The sequence below is a fragment of the Notamacropus eugenii genome, chromosome 1 (assembly GCF_028372415.1).
Source record: "Notamacropus eugenii isolate mMacEug1 chromosome 1, mMacEug1.pri_v2, whole genome shotgun sequence".
NCBI classification, from domain to species: Eukaryota; Metazoa; Chordata; class Mammalia; order Diprotodontia; family Macropodidae; genus Notamacropus; species Notamacropus eugenii.
In genome coordinates, this window is record NC_092872.1 from 495,495,224 (window position 1) to 495,517,212 (window position 21,989).

Sequence of the window (21,989 nt, forward strand, 5' to 3'; positions counted from 1 at the left end):
TCTTTACATGCACGTAAACTTGTTATTGAAATGAATACCTCTTGGCTAACTTGGTAAGTTACTTATGTCTTATTTCCAGGATAGTTAGGTCATTCTCTTAGTCTTGACAGGAACTTGGAACTTGGTCTGTATGGAGACATTTCCATCCTGAGAGCTACCTACCCTCCCCCGATGCACTCCCACAGCCACTAAAGAAATGTGTCCCATTTAGGTCTAAAAGCTGCCCCTTTATTTCAGCTGGAAATTGTTGCCTGTGACTGCATCTAAATCTCAGCTAAGAAATAGTCCCCTCTCTGGGTCTCTAACTCATAAAAATAGGAACTAATCTCTCTCTTTTCCCTCCAAATTTCACATAGTTTCTAGGTACTGTCTCAAACTTCAGCCCATTTACCCTCAATTATAAACTAAATTTTCAGAAAAGTGACTATTTCATTTCCTCATCCATCCTCTGTTCCTCCTTTACATAAACCTGTTGACAAGCTTGTTTTTTGCCTCGTGGTGAGGCTTTCTTAACAAAAGGAGATGTAAGCTTCTTGAGGGCAGGGAACTGTTCTAATTTTGTCTTTGTATTCCTAGTGCCTAGCACAATACCTGGAATAAAATTAACTTTTAATAAATTCTTGTTGATTGAGTGCATAATTGAAAGTCAATGTACATCATGATCATTCTTAATCCATCAAGATGAGGTTACAATCAAATCTGTGAGATTATTACTCTTGATAAGTGGAGCAGGGAATCATTATCTGATACTCACAGAATAGTAAAAGAGTTAGAAGAAGGGCATATCTTTGGAGGATTTATGGCAGGACACAGACAAGGAGCACACAGGATGAGAAGATGGGGACAAGGTTGCACACTGCACCATTGAAATGCAGTCCTATATATTGCTAAGGTCACATATTCCCACTGAAGTCTGGAAGTATGTGACTTGCAAAAAAATTAAAACAATAATTCAAAACACAGTCAGTTGTTGCTTAACATAAGTGGACCATTCCCCAGCCCTCCTTACCACTGCTCTGTGGCCGCCATAGACAGAGTGACTTCAGTATCTGCCCACCTCCCCTAACCCCCACAAGTGGCCAAGGATTGCAGGCTTGGGGGTACACTGGCAGCCCTCTGCTGCCCCTGACAAAAGCAGGAGCCCTGCCACCAGTCATCTAGGGGTCTTGTGGCTTATCCCAATTGAATCTGTATAATGTAAATTTACATAAAATGAGGACTGTCAGTAATATTTACTTAACCTTCCTGGGTCTCAGTTTCTCTCATCTATAAAATGAGACGGTTGGACTAGGTGGCCTTCCTTCCTGCTTGAGATCTATGATTCTATGATCTAATAGTTTGCCCTGATGGCAAACTTAAGGAAGAATATGGATAAGGGTTATACAGGATGGGGCAGACATGGCTGGGTGGCCATATGTTCCTTTTGGAGACTTCAGTTTGATGAAGTCACAGCTCCATTTGAATGTCTGAGTATAAAACAACAATTATAATACTCTGTACTTTAACTTAAATTTCCCAAAATTTGAAATTAGAGGACCTGGGCTTGAGTCCTGACTCTGCAATTTATTTGCCTCTGTGCTCTTGAAGTTATTTAACCTCTCTGGGCCTCAGTTTCCTCATCTGTAAAATGAAGGGGTTAGATGGGATGGTTTTTGAAGTCTCTTCCATCTCAAAATCTATAAACCTATGAATCTCTCAGCAAAGGCCTTGCCCCTTCATTTTTACTTATTCTCTCATGGGTCTTCCAGATACTTGCAAAAAGATGTCAGACCCCATGTTGACAGAAAGGGCAGGAAGCTCCCACCCCAAAGCCTTGAGAGTTGATTGCTTCAGCTAACATGATGAGATTTTATGAAAAGATTAGCTCCTTTGCACAGGCTTCAACTGCCTTGACTGGGGGCCATCTCTAGTCATCCTGATCTATATGTTGCCACTGGACCCAGATGACTTTGCAGGAGAAAGTGAGGCTGGTGACCATGCACAGCCTTCCCGCGTTCAAATCCAATTCACTTGCAAGTCATGACATCACCTTCCTGATGTCATAGTCCTCTTTGAGAATGAAGAACAAACAAGTGTTGGGACCGGTACTGAGTCCATCATGGGGCTCAGAGGGAGCTGATAGCCCTACATGCAGGTAGACTTTTGCAGAGCTGCAAGAGTCTTGTCATTGCTGCTCTAAACTCTTATTTGTTAAAGATCCTGTGCTTTGGCAAACGCTGCTAGCCACTAAAAATGATACCATGCAGTTTGAATTTTCACAGCATCCCTCTGCATCTGCAGCTGCTCAAGTTACCTTGTCTGGGGCCCAAGAACTCAAACATAGACTCAGAAAGGCATTTGTTTGAGCAAGTGAAAGATAAAGCTGATATTTATGAAAGTGGGAGAGTTATGGCAGAAGCACATACTCCACCTTTAAAAGCTGCAGACATTACGGACTGCGGAAACACATCCCTTGCCGTCTTGCAGAAATGAATGCTAGTTGTCAAACACAGACTGACGGTTGTAGCGTGTGTGTGCTTGTTTCAGCAAACATATCACAAGAGGCTTCTACAAACAGCAGATGTGTGGCTGCTCACAAGAGGGACACACTCTGTCATTCCCATCCCCCACCCCCCCTCCGCCTGCTCTCTGTCTGCACCTGCTGCTGTATTACACACCTGTGGCTTTTTCAAAGGACTTTCTGGTTTCTTCTCCCCACCCAGGGTGAGTCCTCATGTTGAACTGATGCACACTCTGCAAACCAACTCCTTTGTGTATAACAGACCCACAGCTCTTTAAAGGGCAAGTTGGTCAGGCCCAGACTCACTGAGAGAGTTCCAGGTGAAGCCCTTAGTGCTACATTGAGCCTACCCTCACTCCTTGTGTCCCCAGGTAGTTTTCTCCATGCTAAGCAGGTTGGAAAGTTGCAGGGTGGGTGTAACAATCCTTCTGCAGCACCTTAATTACAGGGGCAACGACATGGTAATTTCCAATTATACAATTCAGATATAAATGGAGTATATGTCAAGGAGGGCAGGATTTCCAAGTGGGCCTCAATGAAAGGTCAGTCTCTCTTGGTACAAAGCTCCTGCAGGTTCCTCTTTACAACAAAGCATATTATGCTCCCTCTCCCAAGACAGGAACTTGGCCCAAATATAAAGCTGCTTAAGTCTTGTGAGACTAGAATCCTGGGCCAAGCCCCATCTTTAAGTGTTCAAGTTCATTTAATCTTGGCAAAAAGACGATTCCAATTTCTAAGGGGAAAAGTTTTTAAAAGGTTTCTTTGGCATAATGTCCCTCCAGAAATGAATCTGAGTTACATAGAAATTAGCATAACATGGATCATTTTAAAACTATAGCCTTTGGCTCAATGATTCCTCTAGAAAGTCTGGGTATTATAGAATCAGACTTCATTAGAATCCCAGAAAAGGGAGCAGGAGCCTGTTCTGGCACAAAATAATGGCCACTAGACAAAAGAATTTATTTGTAAGAAGGCAAAGAAAGTTGGGTAGCTAGGTGGTACAGTGGGTAGAGCACTGGGCTTGGAATCAGGAAGACTCTTCTTCATGAGTTCAAATCTAGCCTCAAACATTTACTAATTGTGAAACCCTGGGCAAGTCCCTTAACCCTGTTTGCATCAGTTTCCTCATCTGTAAAATGAGCAGGAGAAGGAAATGGTACACTCCAATATTGCCACAAAAATCCCAAATAGGGTCGCATAGTAAGACACGACTGAACAACAAAGCAGGTACTTCTGCCCTGGCTGGATTTGGACAACTTTACACTTTATTCCAGGGGTTCTTAACTTTTTAACAGCTCATGTATTGCAACTTTCTTACCTGCCCAGCATGGAGAAAACTACCTGGGGACACACTGAGCAAGGGTGGGCTCAATGTAATGCTAAGGGTTTTACCTTGAACTCTCTCAGTGAATCTGGACCTGACCAACTTGCCCTTTGAAGAGCCATCGACATATTATGCACAAAGGAATTGGTTTATAGTGTGCACATCAGTTCAGCATGAGGACTCACTTGGGGTGGGGACAAGAAACCAAAGAGTCCTTTGAACAAGACGCAGGTGTGTATATATGTATGTATGCATGTATATATATACACATACACACATATATATATAGTACCCTAATATAATTGATTTCTTTTGTAATACTATGCATTTTATGCATTTAAAAATATTACTCTGAGAAAAAAATTCATAGGCTTCATCAGAATGCCAAAGGGATCTATGACACACTAAAGGGTTAGATGCCATTCCTCTAGTGCTAATGAACTATACATATTATAGCCCATCTACTTCTTGTGACTACTTTTGGGCAGGGAATGTGGAGTTAGAAGAAATAAGAAGAGGGATAAGAAAGGGAAAGAGTAACTGTAGTCACCTGAACAATTAGGGAATTAGGAGAGGAGCCTCAAATTCCTACCTAAGCTGGAGGGATGAAGAGACTTGGGAGGAATTCTGAAGCTGTCCCATCAGCTCCATCTACCTTTCTGAGGCTGTATTCTGAATTCAGAAGTCTAAGGATCACAAGCTTAGATCTGAAAGCGACCTCAGGATATATCTAGGAAATCAAGGCTCAGGGAGAATAAGTGGCTTGTCTAAAGTGCCACAGGTAGTAAGTGATAGTTGCAGGATTTCAACCAAATCCTCTGCCAGCAGGGAGCAGTCATCCCACTCTTTAGGGGATTTCATCTCAAACGACCTTAATCACCCAAGAGGAGCATTGCTCTGACTACATGGCACACTTCTCCTTAGGCAGCATCAGAAATTAATTAGGATCACCTATAAAGGGCTAGAAGGGACCTCAGAGGTATCAAGTTCAAACACCCATATTTTACAGAAAAGGAAAGTGAGGCGTAGAGAATTTAAGTGACATGCCCAGGGTTACAAGACTAATGTCTGTGGGATTTAAACTGAAGTCTTCCCAGTTCCAAGTCTAGTGTTTTATCCATTACTCTACACAGTCTACCTTGCATTGGTTTGTATTCTAGATAGGGTTCTGGGGTGTTTCCACAATAGTGTCCTCAAAGTTCACCCAGATCAGAGGTCTAAAGTTACACCGCTGTTCCTAAGTTTTAGAAGAATTCATCTACCACATTAAAAAAAATAGCTAGAAGTGAGAAGGATTTCAATATATTAAGGAGAAAATGGATGGGGTAGCACTAGCAGCAGTAGGAGGAGGAGGAAGAGGAAGAGGAGAAGAAGAAAAAGAAGGAGGAGGAGGAGGGGGACAAAGGGGAGGAGGAAAAGAGACAAAAAAGAGGAGGAAGAAAGGAGGAAAGGAGGGAGGACTTGAAGAAGGGTAGAAATGAGAAGGGAATAGGAGAGAAAGACCCATACCTGCTATTTTACCCTCCAGAAAATGTTTATTTTGGAGTTGTTAGCTCCTAAAATGTTCCAATTCCAATTGTTCAGTTGTGTCCAACTCTTTGGAACCCCATTTGGGATTTTTTGATACTGAAATGGTCTGCCATTTTCTTCTCCAGCTCATTTTACAGATGAGGAAATTAAGGTAAACAAGGTCAGGGTAACACAGGATGTATTTCAGGTTGGATTTGAACTCAGGTCTTTCTGATTTCAGGCCTGGCACTATCCGCTGCATCACCTAACTGCTCCCCTCCACCTCCATATAGTCTAATGGAATTGTTGTTCTTGCCTTATGTATGACAGTAACATAATGGTAATCCCTCTGATATTTTTTCCTTTGCCACAAAGTGCTTCTCAAAACTGAGGAGATCAGGGAATGGCTCAACCCAGAGGAATGAACATGGACAACCTTGACCCATTCCTTCTTGTTATATGTTAGATGGCTGTCTGTGATGAGTTGCTGTGATCCCAAACCTCTCAGTGGATTCAGAAGTTAATTCATCCTTCTTGCATCATAATGATGTTTGGAACATGGGTCCTATTTCCTGCTAAGCCACAGTCACCTGCTCTTTTCTGCTTTCAAGAAAGCCAGAGTCCATAGGAAAGATGCACACTGAATTCTCTAGCTTCTATCGCTTCTTCATAGTGGAAGATGTGCTATGGACTTGGCAGAAGCCACAGAAAGGACTCTTGTGTGATCACAGACTGGAACTATCCCCCAAAAGAAAAAAAGCAGGTATTTATGCAATTCCTATTCCCTCCCCAATCATCCAGAATGTTCAGTAGAGGTCATTTAGCTGAAGTTTTGAAAGACTGTCATGTGCAAGAGGGATTAGACTTTTTTCTGTGTGACCCCACAGGATAGAACTAGGACATGTGGGTGGGAATGACAGTGAATCAGATTTCAATACTTGAAGCAGTAAGGAAGTGGAATGGGCGCTTTTTTAGGAAGTTAGTTCCCCATCAGAGTATATATTCAAGCAGAGGTTAAATGACTTCTGCTTGTTGGAGGTACTGAAGAGGCAAGTCCTACTTTGGGCAAGAGTCACACTAAATGGCTTCTGAGGTCCCTGTTAACTCTGGGAATCTATGATTTTCCAAAGAAAATATGCTACCTCCCACCATTCTTACCCAAGAGGCAATAATAATAGCTCAGCTTTATGTAAGAATTTATAGTTTACAAATCACTTTTCATACAATAACCCATAAGGTATGTTTTTATGGCTGGAGCTCCCAAAGACTCCTAGAGACTGATGGAGTGGGAGGGAACGTCTCAGACAGTCATTGCATCAGCCTTGTCTCAGAAAGGCCTTATGCTCATAAATTCTCTTACATTAGAAGTCTAATCCCTAGCTACTGGAAAAGCACCAAGCATAACCACTGCACAGAAAATCCCCCAGAGGAAAGGAAAATACACTCACAAAATATAGCTCTTCAAGTGATTATCCCATAGGGTGGAACACCAGAAACATCAGATTATAGATTTGGGGCTGATAAGGACCTTAGAGTTCATCTAGTCCAACCCCTTCATTTTACAAATTAGGAAACTGAGGCTCATAGGCCCTTTAAGATCACAGAAGTAGCAAGTAGCCGAACTGAGCTTGGAACCCAAATCCAGCACTGTTTTCATTATATCCTCCAATGAAACCTTCCAGTGTTCCAAACAATGTAGCACCACTCTTCCTGAGAAGAAAATGCTCTTTATATTAGTTGACTCCATTAGCTTTCCTCTCATTTCCTTTTCAACACTTTGTGGTCTGACTTCCAAGACTAGCTCACCCAATTGAAAGTGTTTTCTCTAATGCTAACCTGATGGTGAGCTCCTTGAGGGCAGAGACTATTTCATTTTTGTGGTTGAATCCCCAGAATCCAGTGCAGCCTCTGTCATGTAGTAGGCACTTAGTAGTGTTCAGTCATCTCAATGGTATCTGAGTCGGGGTTTTCTTATCAAACATACTGGAATGGTTCGCTATTTCTTTCTCCAGCTCATTTTACAGATAAGGAAACTGAGGCTAACAGTGCTAAGTGACTATCCCACAGTGACACAGAAAGTAAGTGTTTCAGACTGGATTTGAACACAGGTGCTCCTGACTCCAGGCCTGGCACCATCCACTGTATCACTTAGCTAAAAACGTAGTCAAATGCCTCATTTATGAGGGTAACATCTTAGTAATGCCTCTGATATTTTCTTCTTTGCCCCAGAGTTACTTAAATGAGACGTACTATTCTATGCATTATGCCACCTACATATTTAATAGTAGTCACTTAATAGATAGTTGTGGGCTGATTGAGCCCTGGAGACTTACCTGTGCCTGGTATGTTTGGTTTTTTCCCTCAAAAACAATTAAATCTGGTCAAATGCTCCACAACCATGGTCAGTCAAAATAACTACTGACAATAGACACCACTTGTCCATATTCCAAAAGTTTCCCTAAATTCCCACTCTTATATTTCCTCAAGTTACTGTGCAATTCAACCAATCTGTGACCAAATCAACCACTTTTCCGAGCCACAGTACCCATTGAGCTAGTTTCAACCATCCACCTCTTGACATTGTACTGGTGTAAACAAGACAAGTATTATTCCCATTTTACAGATGAGAAAATTGATCTTAGGGAGGTTAACTGATTTGTCTATATCTCACAGACCTCAAGCATTGGAACTACAATTCAAACCTAGGTCTTCTTAACAGGTAAATTGGGGGACTTTGATTCCTTCCAAGCTACCATGCTTCTGATCAAGATGATATAACCTAGCTCCAGCAAATCCTGTTGCTCCAAGGAGAAAAAAAGTTAACGGCAGCCTTCCAGGTCATGTCAGTGTTGCAATCTCCCTTCACGCCCCCTCACTCCCACCATAATTCAGGTCATGGCAATGGTTCTAGCTTCTTTGAGGGTATGACCCCAACAAATAACTGTAACGAACACACTGCATCTTTCTAAATGTACACTGCACACTGGGAAACCTCTGGGTGTTTGGTAACTCATCTGTGAAGCTATTCTTGAGCAGGTGAGCTGAGATGGTGACCTCATCCATCTGTTAGGGAAGGCAGTTAGGGTAGGGAAGGAGGAGCAGGAGAAAGGGACAGGAAGGTTCAGGGAATTGATTCAGGAGCCTCTACTCTCATCCAGAAGCAGCTTAAGTATCAAGAAAAAAGAAAAAAGGAACAGCATTTTCTTTCATCATCAGCTTCCAGTTCACAATTAGCAAAAGCCACATGGTCTGCTACCCCCTGAACTATTCCATGGGCAGCCCTGCAGCTTTTCCTAAATATCAAGGGGGCAGTGAACCCTACCCAGAGTCCACACAGAACTTTTTCAAGACTTTTGCTACTGGAGGCTAGTGAACTGGACCAGATGGGGAGAAGGAGCGGCAGAGTTAGGAAGCCTTGGAAGGCTGAGAGGAGGCTGGTGCTGTCTGTACCCTGCTCTTGGAATCTCAGCTCCAGAAGCCCAAATGACTCCTTGGACCAGGCAGCCTGCCCACCTGATGGGTGGCTGGCCTGAGGACACAAGTGTCTGACCAGCATCTCTCCTAGCCTAACAAGGGGACGTCACATGGACCAGAGCAGCTTGAGGCAATGAGCGATAAGAAATAGCAGTAATAGCAGCACCAGCAGCAGCCCGAGACAGCCCCAAACAGCCCTTCCTGAAGGTCTAAAGCCCCCGAAGCAGGCAGGCGGACAGACAGGTGGACAAGCAGACAGGCAGACAGGCAAGTATTTTCTCCTTTTAGAGTAAAAGGGTGTCCCCCAGCTTTCCCTCTGGGCTTGGCCCAGGCCCACAGGCCTTTGGAGAGATGAGTTTTGGCTGAGGCCTCTATGGAAGGAGAGAGGGAAAGCAAGGTGTCCACACAGGCCAGAGGAGATTCAAGTGGAGCGCAAACATACTTGAGGTCAGCAGAGTGTGCAGCCATGAGGTTTCTGAGGCTCTTGTCAGCAAGAGGACAACCAGAAAGGCTGAAAGAGAAGAGATGGAATATCTGGGTAAGGCCAAAAAAAAGGGGGGCAGGAGGGCTGAGTCGAGGGAGGGAAAAGAAACCAAACCATCCACACGTAAAATAGGATTGAGAGTCAGAACCTGAGATCAGAAGGCAACGCACCTGCGATGGGAGGCATAGTTTCCAGTGATGTGTCCACTGCCATCACAGCCCGGGGTGGGACAGCTAAGCAAAGAAACAGAAAGTGTCAGTCCCCGAGAGAAACGGATTTGTGCAGATGAGTCCTCCTGAAATAGAACAAGAATCCCTCCCTCTCCAACACAGGCCTGGGCAGCTGGGAATAAGGATGTGGGCAGCCAAACCTAGTCAAGCCTTCCAAGAGCAGTTTCTTATTGGGGAGTCCTTATTTCCACCAATAACTTACATTTAGGTTTATGGTGTGCCTTACATACATTATCTCATTTGATCCTTATAATATGCATGTGAGAAAGAAAAAAAATGTAGATATTGTTACAAATGAGGAAATGGACTCTCCTCCAGAGGTGAAGTGACTTTCCCATGGTTAGACAACTGCAGTTATCCCTTGCACATCGAGGGTGTTAGAGACACCCCCCCCCCCCATTTGGAAAATCCGTGTAAAATTTTTTAGCTTTCTCTTTGTACCAAAGAATAAGTCTGAAATATTATGGTATTAAGAGATAAAATATGATGGCATTATATAATATTATGCACATATTTTATGCATTTCTGAGTTTCTAAACTTTTTCTGTATGATCGGCTGACCTTCACATGTCATCTGTGCTTCCATAAAACTCCCCCAAAATTCTCATTTAGTTTCTTATGCTGACCAGCATTATATCGAAATCTTGATGGGGAAAGTCATGTTGGGGAAAGGATAACTGTAGTGTCAGAGCTAGGGTTTGAACCCAGGTTGTTCCTGCCTTCAAGAGTAGTGTTGTCTCTATTAGACCCTATCACCTAACCAGAACACAGCAGACCCTTCTAAACTTGTATTCTGTTTAATGCAAACTTTTCTTTCCCTTAAAGAAAGGATCACTGTGATCAGCATATGAGGGGAAAATCCCTAATAAAATTAAAACCCCAATATCCCAAATTCTGGAGAATCAACTTCAGACCCTGGCTGCTCAAGGTGAGCTTGCTTCTTTGGAATGTTTGTGTGTAGACAGAGAGGAAGCTACTCTGTCCCTTGCCACACTGGTGAGCATAGCAAACTTGCACGCCTTCCCCACCTACACACCCAAATATAGCCTGAATACAGGGGCTTCACTTGGGCACTGAAGGAGTGACTTAGGTCATAATACAGGCAAATCTCACATAGTGGGTTCCAGTGGGAATAGACAATCTAATCACCCTGTCAGCCAGACAAAGTCATATTCTAATCACCAGGAGGGGCACTGAGATGCAGATAATCTGAAAGTTATTCCAAATACATTTGATTTTATGAATTCATCCCACCTCTTTAGAGAGGATTTACTTTCCTAATTATGCTCTTCTTGAGTTAATACTGAATAAATTTGCATTCTCTGAGCATACACCAATTGTGGGGGGCTGGGGGGGAGGGTTGGAGGGGAAGGTAAAGTATTCCACAAACATACTGGGATTAAAAATGTGTTTGGGATGACATAGTGTGGATAATGCATGTGTGGAAAACTGGGAATTAAATGTACCCATACTTAAATTTGAAGTCCAGCATTATCCTGTATTTCCCAGGGATCAGAAACTTGGCTAGTTCCCAGAAGGAACAGAGCAAGAGATTACCATGCTCTTCTCAGGTAGCTAGAATACCCAAGAGCCAGTCATACAAAGCAAATTAAGTTTCCTTCATATTATGCTTCTCATTCTAAATGACAAGGTTCTGACTACTAGATTTTGTGCTATTAGATAGGACTTTCATTATTAAAAAACAAAAACAAACAAACAAAAAACCAAGCCCCAAATTAGAATATTTAAGAGTGATAAATAATAAGAAAGTAGAAAAGAGACAGTCTTCCTCCTTCCCCTCCCCATCTCCCTCATCTCCTTCAGGATGGCATGGGACCATGAGACCATGGTTAACTTAATCATAGTTGCCCTTGGACTAGAAGAATTGTTTCCCAGGTTTTGCCTAAAATGAGGCATATGTAGGACCAAAATCCTGGGAGGTAGGGTATACACAGGGTGCTGGCAAAAACTACATGAACAAAAACAACAAAAACTCAGCCTAAGAAAATGATCCTAGGGAAATAATAAGACAGTAGATCTTGAGACCAGGTCATTCAACTTTATCCAACAAAATTGAAATAGTTCACTCATGGCATGTGTCCATGGTAACAGGGTAGAAAGAGGCTCCAAGCATCTACAACTCTCAAACAATGTCAGTTCCCTTCCCCGAACTTGGGTAAACTCTCCTGGGGCTCCTGTCAGCCAGAGAGGGAGACTTACGTGAGCAGCTCCTTCTTAATGTCCTTGGAGAGGAACTTCAGCTTAAAGTTGGTTAAGGTAACTTCCCCTGGATACTTCCGCTCTTCAAAGTTCTCCTCTGACACTTCCTGGTCATCTGCTTCAGAGGAAGCAAAAGAATTTGCTGCTGGCTCTGACTGCAAAAAACCAGCAGGGAGAGTTTTTACTGACCAGCTGGGGAGTCACCAGCAGTAATGCTGGCAAGGAGTGGCTGGAGGAGCCCTCCAGAGAGCAGCCTGCCAGGTCCAGGGATCTGGCTCAAAAAGACTGCACAGGACAGTTTCTATCGTTTCCTCTGCTCTCCTAAAGGTGAGGCTTTCAGGGCTTTATTGCCTGAAAAGAGAAAGGAAAAAGGCACCATCTCTCTTAGCCAGAGCTCTCAGGGGCAATAAGAAAGGGAGGGGATCTCTCTCCCAGGCTGGCCGATGAGGGCACATTCTCCAGGCGCTGGCTTCTCTCATCAGAGAGAATGCCAGATGTTGACCCCAAGTATTTAAATCCCAATCTGAGAAGCTTTTCAGGCCAAGTGAGAGTTTAATAGCTGACATCTGTTTAACACTTTATCACCATGAAAGCTTCTCAAATACATTATTATTAGGGGAACAGTTAGGTAAAGTGGGAAGAGCACTCAATACTTCTGTAATTAGAGGATTTGGGTTCAAATCAGTTCCCATTTGGTGCCAACACTGTGATCATCAATCTCATTTGACCCTCACAACAGCCCTCTGAATACTGATATAAATGTCCTGAAAAATTTTCTAGAAAAACATAATACTTGGAATTGGAAGAAATGAAGACTAATTAAATAGTAACTTTATTTTCTGTATACATTTTGAGAAAGAGGATCAAATAAGAAGGATTTGTTCATGTAAAACTAAAAAAACACATATTAATCCTACTTTACAAATGAAGAAACTGAGACTTGTCTAAGTAAGTGACTGAATCCAGGTCTTCTGGGGTAAGACCCTGTATTCTTCCTACTTTATGAACCTCCTGCAATATGAGAACACTTTTATGGGTCAACAGATGTTGTACAAATTGAAGCTTAAATTAGTGGGAATAGGAGAGGAAAATGGCATAATGAAAAGAGTACTGATATTGGGGATCCAAAGACCTGGGGTCAAGTTTGGCTCACTTACTGGGCGGTGACCTTAGGAAAGTTGCCTCACCTCTCAAGTCTGTCTCCTCATTTGTAAAACAGGAATAATGATGCTCAGATAAGGTTGTTGTGAGGATCAAATGAAGTAAAATGCTTTATAAACCTAAGGTGCATTATAAATATAAGCTATCATTATGATAAGTTATTACTATTATTCATATCAGATATATTACATCTGCCCAGTCCCCCAGGCTCATAATCTAAGTATCATCCTCAACTTCTCACTCTCTCATCTCCCCACATCCAATCAGTTCCAAAGTTCTAACATTACAGCCTTCATAATATCTCTCAAATATGTGCCTTTACCTCCTCTGGGACTGGCATCATGCTTGTACAAACCCTCACTACCTCACACTGGATCATTGCATTAACCTGCCCTACATCTCTCCCTACTCCCATCCATCCTCCACTCAGTTGTCAAACTGGGCTCCCTAAAAAGGGCAGGTTTTCCTAAAACCCCTATTCCGTAAACTCCAGGGCTCCCTATCACCTCCAGGATCAACTATAAAATCCACTGTCTGGCTGCTAAAGCCCGTTGTAACCTGATGCTTTTCTACCTGTCCATCTTCTTAAACCTTACTCCTCTCCATATACTCTATGATCCAGTGAATTCCAGTGACTGGCCTCCTGGATCTTCCTTGTACGTGACACTCTACCTCTCGATTCCTCACATTTTCATTGGCTGTCCCCTATTCCTGGCATTCTCTCCTTTCTCACCCTCCTTCAGCTTCTTTGGTTTCCTTCAAATCCCAGCTAATGTCTCATAGCCTGCAAGAAACCTCTTCTAGTCCTCCTTAATCATAGTCCCTTCCCTTTGAGATTACCTCTAACTCATCCTTACATTTTTTTGTACCATTGTTTCCATGTTGTCTACCCCATTAAGTTGTGAGCTCTTGAGAGCAGACTGGGTTTTTAAAAAATTATTTTTATTTATTTATTCTCTTGCTTTTTAAAAATATCCTTAGTGCTTGACATTGTGCCCATTACACAGTAGGTACTTAACAAGTGGTTGCTTTTATACAGCATAATCATGAGGACCTGGTACCCCCACTTTACCCTTACCTCACTGCATCTTTGAGTCACGGAAGGGCTGCCTTTAGCTAACACCCTCCTATCCTGCCATTCTTTTGAGATAAGAGGACCACTCTTTGCTATGAAACATGAATACAGGCCTCTCTATTGGGGCTTATGTGGTTCTTTTCTTTCCCAGTTCCCACCTAGAAGCAAAATTTCTTTCATCCTTTTTTCTGTGTTCCAGAATGCCTTCCTATGGTCTGCTGCAGGCCCAAGAAAACCAATGGCTCCATCAGTCAATGAATGAATATTTCTTAAGTGCCTACTGTGTGCCAGGCACTGTTCAGTGCTGGGGTTCCAAAGAAAGGCAAAAGACAATACCTGCTTTCAAGAAACTTTCAGTCTAACAGCTCTGGGTAAAGTCATCTACCCTCCACTGGGTCACTTTACTTCATCCCTGGAAGCTTTTTTTCCTCCAGTCTAGCTTTGCTGGGGGATAACAAGTGGCTATGACAATCAGCCCAGTGTGCACAAAGGAGGCATTTGTGGTATATACTGTGCCTGAGACTGAAATAGGATCCAGGGACCAGAGTATCCCCCACTGTTTGACTTCGGTCAATGTTTAAAGAATTCATCAGTTCCTGGGAAGACCAATTATGAACTAATGAACCTGCATTAGCATCCAGAGGTCTAGAAACCTACTCTCTTTCCAAATGGTAATTTTACATCATGAAACATTGAGGAAATCCATAGTTTAAAGTTTGCAAAACATTTAACATACAGAATCCCTTTTGATCCTCTCAACATCCTTGTGAGTTAGGAAAAAGTAAAAGTATTATTGCAGATGAAGAAATGGGGTCTCCTTCGGAGACTGTAACATGTCCATAGTCAGACAGTTAGATCCAGAGCTGGGGTTTGAGCTCATATTGTTCCTGACTCCAGAACCTTACGAACTGTATAATCCTGGGCAAGTCACCTAATTTCTGTTTGCCTCAGTTTTCTCTGCTATAAAACAGGCATACCTTACACAGTTGTGAGAATCAGTGAGATCACATTTGTAAAAACAACATTTAGCACAGTGTACATAGTAGGCAATAATATAAATGTAACAATATAAGAGAAATATTTATTCCCTCCCTTTCTACTATTCTGTGCTGCCTCCTGGGTCAGATGGGTACAAAGATTAGAAGGAAAAAGAGCCAGATTTACTCCTTAGAATTCTATAGCCATTCTTCCAGGCTTATTATTCTTTGTCAGGATTGTGGTTCTTTAGGAAGCTTTGTGCCCAATTGGATTACCAGTGTTTGGAAACCTGACTCAAAACAGATTATGCTAGCCCACTATGCCAATTGCCTTCCTTGTTCCCACCTGTCTAGGCTGATCATTTTTTATCCCAGGGGAATGGTAAAGATGATAAACACATTTGCTCTAACTGGTGCATTAGAGCCATATGAGGGGCAAGGATAACATTGTCTTGGGCACCTCAGTGCCAGTTTTCAGTCAGTATAATGCCCACAAAGCTCAGGGTGTGTGTGTTCGTCCTTCATTGCCAAAGAAGATCCACAAAGCTAAAGGAAATTTGGGAAACTACATTTGCTCATTGCATACTATTAAAATCCAAATCCACTCAATAAAAAAACCATTTTTAAAACCTTTATTCTGCATCCCTAAAGCTCTGGCCACTTCACTCTGCTGAGGAAGTTTTGTGTGTGGCTATGGATTATGAGAAGATCATCATCACTGACTTGACCTAGGATAGTAGAAACACTGGGCCAATTCAAGGATAGCTTATGGTGTAATGAGAAAAAAATGAACCCCTCCCCCAAAACCAACTCAGTTTCTCTCTGACTGATGGCCTTGGCAGGCACCCTAAGACCAAAGCAGTTAAAAAAAACAAGAAATAGGGCTTCAAGGTAATGGTTTGGGCTTCATGGGACTGGACTCAGACTTGACTCACATTCTTGAGGACCTGAATGAAAGCTATGGGGACATAAAACCACCACTTGGAAAAGGTCTTTTCAGAAGTGATCAGAAGGAAAATAAAACCCAGCAATCTTTGTCTTTCTTCCCAACGAAGGAGATTGGGTTGCTTGAGTCTTCATTTCTTCCTTCCATCCCCATGGAAGGCTAACAAAAGAACAAATGTGTTTCAGTCACCCACCTCTTCAGGCTCCTCCTCTCGCTGACGGCTGGGTTTGGTATAGTCAATGGGGCCATCCCACTCATCCTGCCGTGAGGTCTGACTGGACTGGGGTGAGGTCATGGTGCTGCTAGTGGCACTGGTGCTGTTTTGGCGTTGGGAAACATCTGGGGATTTGACACTGGGACTGCTGCTGCAGCTGCTGCTGCTTGGGAAGGTGTTCTCTCGTTTGCGATGTTTGTTCATACTTAAGTCCAGAGTCCCATTTTCATCCACCTCAATGTCCATAGACTGAAATTTGAAGATGAAATCTTTCATTAGTCATTCTGCTACCTATCCCAAAAGCATCTTCACGGTAAATTAGACAAAATGAATTATGTACCCCAGATGACCTTAGTAAAATGTCCCTTTTGTAAGATGATAATGGAAGTCAATTCCATAGGCAACATTTTAGAAGGAAATTTCTTAGTTTACCAACTTTTGAGAGTCCCATGGGGAGCTGTTACTTAATATTAATAGTCCAAACAGGAACCAAGTCAAATCTACGTAGACATTGACCTCTAAAAGCAGTGTGGGACAGTGGAAAGGATTTGAGTCAGTAGACCAGGACTTGAATTCTGTCCCTGTCCCTTATAACCTATGTGACCATGGACAGGTCAATTAAATTTTCTGAGCCTCACTCTTCTAACCTGTAAAATGAGTTGGATTAGGTGAAGTCTTTAAATCTATAATCCTATGATACTATTCAATTCAATTCAATAAACATTAAGTACCCATCATGTTCTAGACATTGTGTATACTATGAAACATTCAATAAATAATAATAGTCAATACATATTTATTAAGCACCTGCTATGTCAGGCACTGTGCTAAGTGCTGGGGATACAAATACAAAAAAAAAAAAAAAACAAAACAGACAGCCCTTGCCCTCAAGGAGCTTACAATAGTAATAGGGGAAGACAATACACAAAACGAAGCTGAAAAGGAGTGGGGGGAGGTACCCATCTCCAGAGCATGGTGGAGAAATCTTAAAGCAGTGTAACTAGGAGGGGAATGAGTTGGTATAAACATGACATTAAATACAGGATGCTATAGGGAGAATACTACTGTGATGGTCTTTAGCCCACAGGAAAGAGAGGGTAAAGAATTCATTTGGAGGAAGCTCATTAACTTTTAGCTCTTCAGGGCCCATTGATTTAGCAGGGAGAATAAATGGACTGAAGAATCTCAAACCAGACAGTACCACCATCCCATCCTTCCCCAAATGATTCCATTTTCCATATTAAGAGCTGTAAGAGAAGATTGCTTGACAGAGTTTATCTCAATGGCCCATTCTACAAAGAACATCTGTACCCTCAAAACTAGAAATGATAGCCATTTTTTCAGTAAGTGGGTGCCCTAAATCCTAGCTTCACCCATCCTTCAGATCAGCACACTGGGTCTGTGATCAGCACAGCTGACCTTGTGAAGCTCCCACCATTATCTCTAGTACCTTTACTTCTCCCCCCCATCTCCCCCGAACTGACCTTGCTGGGGAGATCTTGCTGCTTTGTACTGAGATTCTCTGGCATTTCCCAGCAGCGGGTGGAGAGATTTAAGATGGCAGTGGCAGCCATGTGTGCAGCCTCGGCATCATGGGAGTAGTCGAAGCCTGCGGAAGAAGATGACGTGCTCTTCACATAACTACCGGAGGGGCTGTGCCTGGGGGAAGAGGCCTTTGGAAAAGGTTTGGCTGCAAAAAGGGAACAACATGGGCTGACACACAACTTAATATAAGAGACAACAGCTACTCATAAATGTGGGCATTCAGATGGAGGCATAACTGGTACTTATAGGAACCTAAGTCTTAGGGATGTTCAGGGATCCTGAGGGTGCAAAATGCAAGAGAACTCATCTAAGAAATCACTTTTAAATCTCTTCCCACCTCCCTAACCTCCTACTTTTCAAAAGTCTAGTTCCTAACGAACCACCTATATACACACCCCCTACACACAGACACACGCAGACACACATACACACACAGGGAAATATTCCTTAGAAAGCAAACAGAAAATTAGCACCACATAGATAGTACTTAAATATTTGAACATGTCAACTGAGAAAATCAGATCTTTAATTTTTAATTTTTGGCATCCTAAGCAACAGTCATTATCTCAATAGATTTACATTATAGTTGGAGGAAAAGCATGTTATATGAAAAATTCAGACCCAAACGATGATACTTTGTTAGTAATTACATTGCAGCCATGAAATTGCTTTCAGATGGACCAGCAGTCAAATATAATATTTCTTAGCAGTCAAGTTATTTCCTTTATATGCCCAATAAGCCTGAAAGCCTAGAACATAGCAGGACTCATGTGTTTTTGCTCTGAATTCTATTTCACCTCACTATGAACCACTCTGATTTATCTTATGGGAAGTTAAGTGCATGTATCTTGGAAGACTACATGCTAAAAATGATGATTCCTAGAAAATACATTCTCTCCTTGGAAGGTGGTGATTTCTGCACAATGACCATCAACTTAAAATGATATTTTTGATAAGCACACAAGAATCCTGGGTAGTTCATTCCTTCTTGTATTGCCCAGTCTAATCCCTGTTTAGGGGTTCAGAGGACAACCTGACAACATTCATGAGGGTGAAATGCCAATTTCAATTTCACACTGTACACTCAGAGATGTTTTTCCATTTCATAAGTGTTTCTAGCACTAATGGACTTGCAATCAGCAAATTAGTAAAATAAGTGATGAGAAAAGATAGAAGGGATTATCCTAGTGGGTTTGCAGGAATTATTTTTGTCAGTACAATTACCCTGAAAATTCTTTGCTAATATTGCAAATAACACAATCTATTCAGCAAGAGAGTCACTTGTGCAGAGAAACAAATTACTTTCCCATCAGCGCTAACCCAGGATGGCAGTGGCAGTTGTGTGCACTGGCCTCCATCCAATTCCATTGTCTGATCCTTTACAGATTTAGCCCAGGAATAAAGGGAGCCTCCATCATAGGGAGCCAACTGGGATGCTTTTAAGCATGAACACTTTTTAGAGAGCAGCTGTGTCAGGATTAAACAGGACTCTGAATTCAGGATTAGTCAGAGAGAGAAAGCTCTCTTGGGGCTAACAACATCTTCTACAAACTGTTTTCTTAAATCTTTAAACACACACACACACACACACCATATATGAGCATGGGTTTTATTTTTGTAAAAAGCTTTCAGAGGTGGATGGGACATGTCTATGTAAAGGATAATGGGCTTATTAAAGTCTTAATGGTTGAATGCTGTGATAACCAGGGTTGTCCAGAGTGTGGGGTTAGGTGCAGGCAATGGTGATGATGGGAGTGGGGTGGGACAGGAGAACACAGACTCTGTACCTAGACATCTATGTTTTGATAGCTGAGGGAGTGACTTCATGTTTCCCAAGTTCCTGAGTCAGTTCAACCTAGACAATAAGCTTGAATTGGAGATCTGCCATCTGAAGTCATTGGAGGCTAAGTGTATTCTACACTAGGTGCGGTTTTAACTGGGAAACATATCTGAGGTGTTATATCTAGGGAGATGAGTGTCTGAATCAAGGAGTCTCAGGGATCCTCTCACTCCTTTCCTGTCTCCACCAATCCTGTATCTTTGAACAACATACTAGCCCCAGGTATGTACATTAAAGAAAAATCAGAAAAAAATATTTAAAAATCATTACAATCCCCTTCCAACTTACATTTAAAGGCTTTAGGTGAGGTTTCGCTAGTCTGAATCTTTGGGGCAAGCATGCGTTTGCCAAAAACCTGAGCATCAAAACTTGCATAATCGAAGGTGACCTTGGAGTACTTCTCCAACTCCTTAGCCAGGTTGGCCCTGGGTGTGGCTGGGACCATGTTGGGCCTGTAGCTCCCATACTGAGGAATCTCCAGCTGCTTGACGAAGCACATAGGCCTGGAGGGTGGGTGACAAGACAGAAAGATCAGTGAAAGCAAGGAAAATGGTCCTTCCAACAGAATGAAGGTCCTCAGGGACACATAACTTTAGTCATAACTGCATTTTATTATGTGAATTACATTAGGGAATACATAGATTTTTTTGTAGGTTGATCTGGGAACCTAACATTGTTTCTATAGGCAAATGTTTGAATTCTGACTTAGAACTTGGTATTCTAGGTTTATAAGCCTCTCTCCACACTCTTACCCTGAGTAGAAAACCTCTTCTTAGTTGAGAAGAGACTCTTTCTTCCCCCTCCCTCTACTTCTACTAGCTACATAGGGAGATAACACTTCTCTCACAGAATGAGGGCTTCTCCAAACAGTATGGCAGAGAAGTGAGCATGTCTCACTCACCACAGTGTAGTACCACGGACAGGGCATCATCCCTCCACTGTGGTGGCTACCCCAACAATCTGACAAAAGGTCACAATTCAGACATTGCATTATCTGGAGGATTGTTAGTAATGGGTTCAGAGTCAGGAAGATCTGGGTTCAAGTCCTTCTGACACATAAGACATAATGTGTGACCAAGGGCAAGTTACCAGGCTACCAAACCTACAATTTATCAGCAAGTTAAAAATCTATATTGATAAAGAGAATTCCTTACCTAACACAAACCCAGACAAAATTAAATAAATAAAAATATCACTCATCTAACTCCCTGAAAATATTCAGGATACACATATCTTTCTTTATGCATATGCATGTAGATTTTTTATAGATATTATCTGGCTTAACTGTCAAAGGATCATAGATTTTGAGCTGGAAGAGATCTCAGAGACTATTTAGTCTGACCCTTTCATTTTACAGATGAGGAAACTGAATCCTAGGGACATTAAGTGACTTGCCTATGGTCACATAAGTAGTAAGTAAGCATCAGGAGCAAGATTCCAACTCAGTTCTATGACACAATAAAATAAGTTAATATAGTTCTGTGAATACATTAATATTGTATTCTTATCCCTTCCTCTTCCATACCTTTGTAATCTGTCTTTTCATAACAGCTACCATTCTGGGGCACTTAGACCTGGTATTGTTATTTCCCTACTCATAGATGAGGAAACTGAGTTTGAGAGAAGTGAAGTAATTTGCTCTGAATCACAAAACAAGTTGACATTAGAGACAGTGTCAGAGTCCAGACCACTGCTCCTTCCTATGAATAAAACCCAGAAATCTCAAGGTCAAGAACCGACATTCAGTTGGGTTAAGGTCATGGACAAGGGAATAGATGCTCAGGGAGCATGCAGGCACACACACAGACACAGACATGCACATGCAAGCATGCACACGTATGTACACACAGTACACACACGCACACATATGCATATGCTAGCTCAGGGATGGATTTCCAGGCAATTCCTTCTTTTTTCTATAGAGAGACAAGCATACATTTTTGTGGCTGGCTCAGGCTGTCAGGAAAGTTAAATGCAGATAAAATGATAAGTATGCTCTCTCCAAATTCTCCCTCACAAGGATGAGAATGATCACTCACGTTTCCATAACATTTTAAAGCTTGAAAAGGTTTGTTTTCCTAACAATTCTAAGAAGTAGATAGCATGAGTATTATTACTTCAATTGCATATCTAGGCAGCATGGTTTAGCGAATAGACAGTGACCCTTGAAGTAAGGAGGACCTGAGTTCAAATTTTGCCTCTGACACGTACTAGTTGCATGACCTTGTGCGAGTTGATAACCTACTTAGTTCCCCAAGCAAACTCTCTAAGACACCAGTCTGCAATGGTGAAGTTTCCCTATCAGGAGCTCCCTACACTGGTGAGATTATGCTTCCAGATCGCCAACCCTGGCCTCCCCTTCTCTGAAATTCTACTGGATTGATGACAAAACTGAGGGAGAGAAGTGATATGATGTACACAAATTCAAAAAGGTCTTTTCTGACTTCAAGTCCCATGATATCATGATATTTCACTAATGACTGCAGTGGC

The 21,989-nt window shown here is 42.1% G+C and overlaps 1 protein-coding gene across 1 annotated transcript in view; it reads right to left on the reverse strand.

Moving 5' to 3' along the window:
- The window catches only part of MYT1 (myelin transcription factor 1), a 197,244-nt gene that overhangs the window by 42,254 nt on the left and 133,001 nt on the right, over positions 1–21,989 (reverse strand). Inside the window, exons 10-14 of the mRNA XM_072633218.1 lie at positions 19,788–20,002; positions 17,599–17,804; positions 16,094–16,363; positions 11,742–11,896; positions 9,462–9,524 (exon numbers count right to left, since the gene is read on the reverse strand). Coding sequence (XP_072489319.1) covers positions 9,462–9,524; positions 11,742–11,896; positions 16,094–16,363; positions 17,599–17,804; positions 19,788–20,002 — 909 coding nt within the window. The remainder of the gene's footprint in view (positions 1–9,461; positions 9,525–11,741; positions 11,897–16,093; positions 16,364–17,598; positions 17,805–19,787; positions 20,003–21,989) is intronic.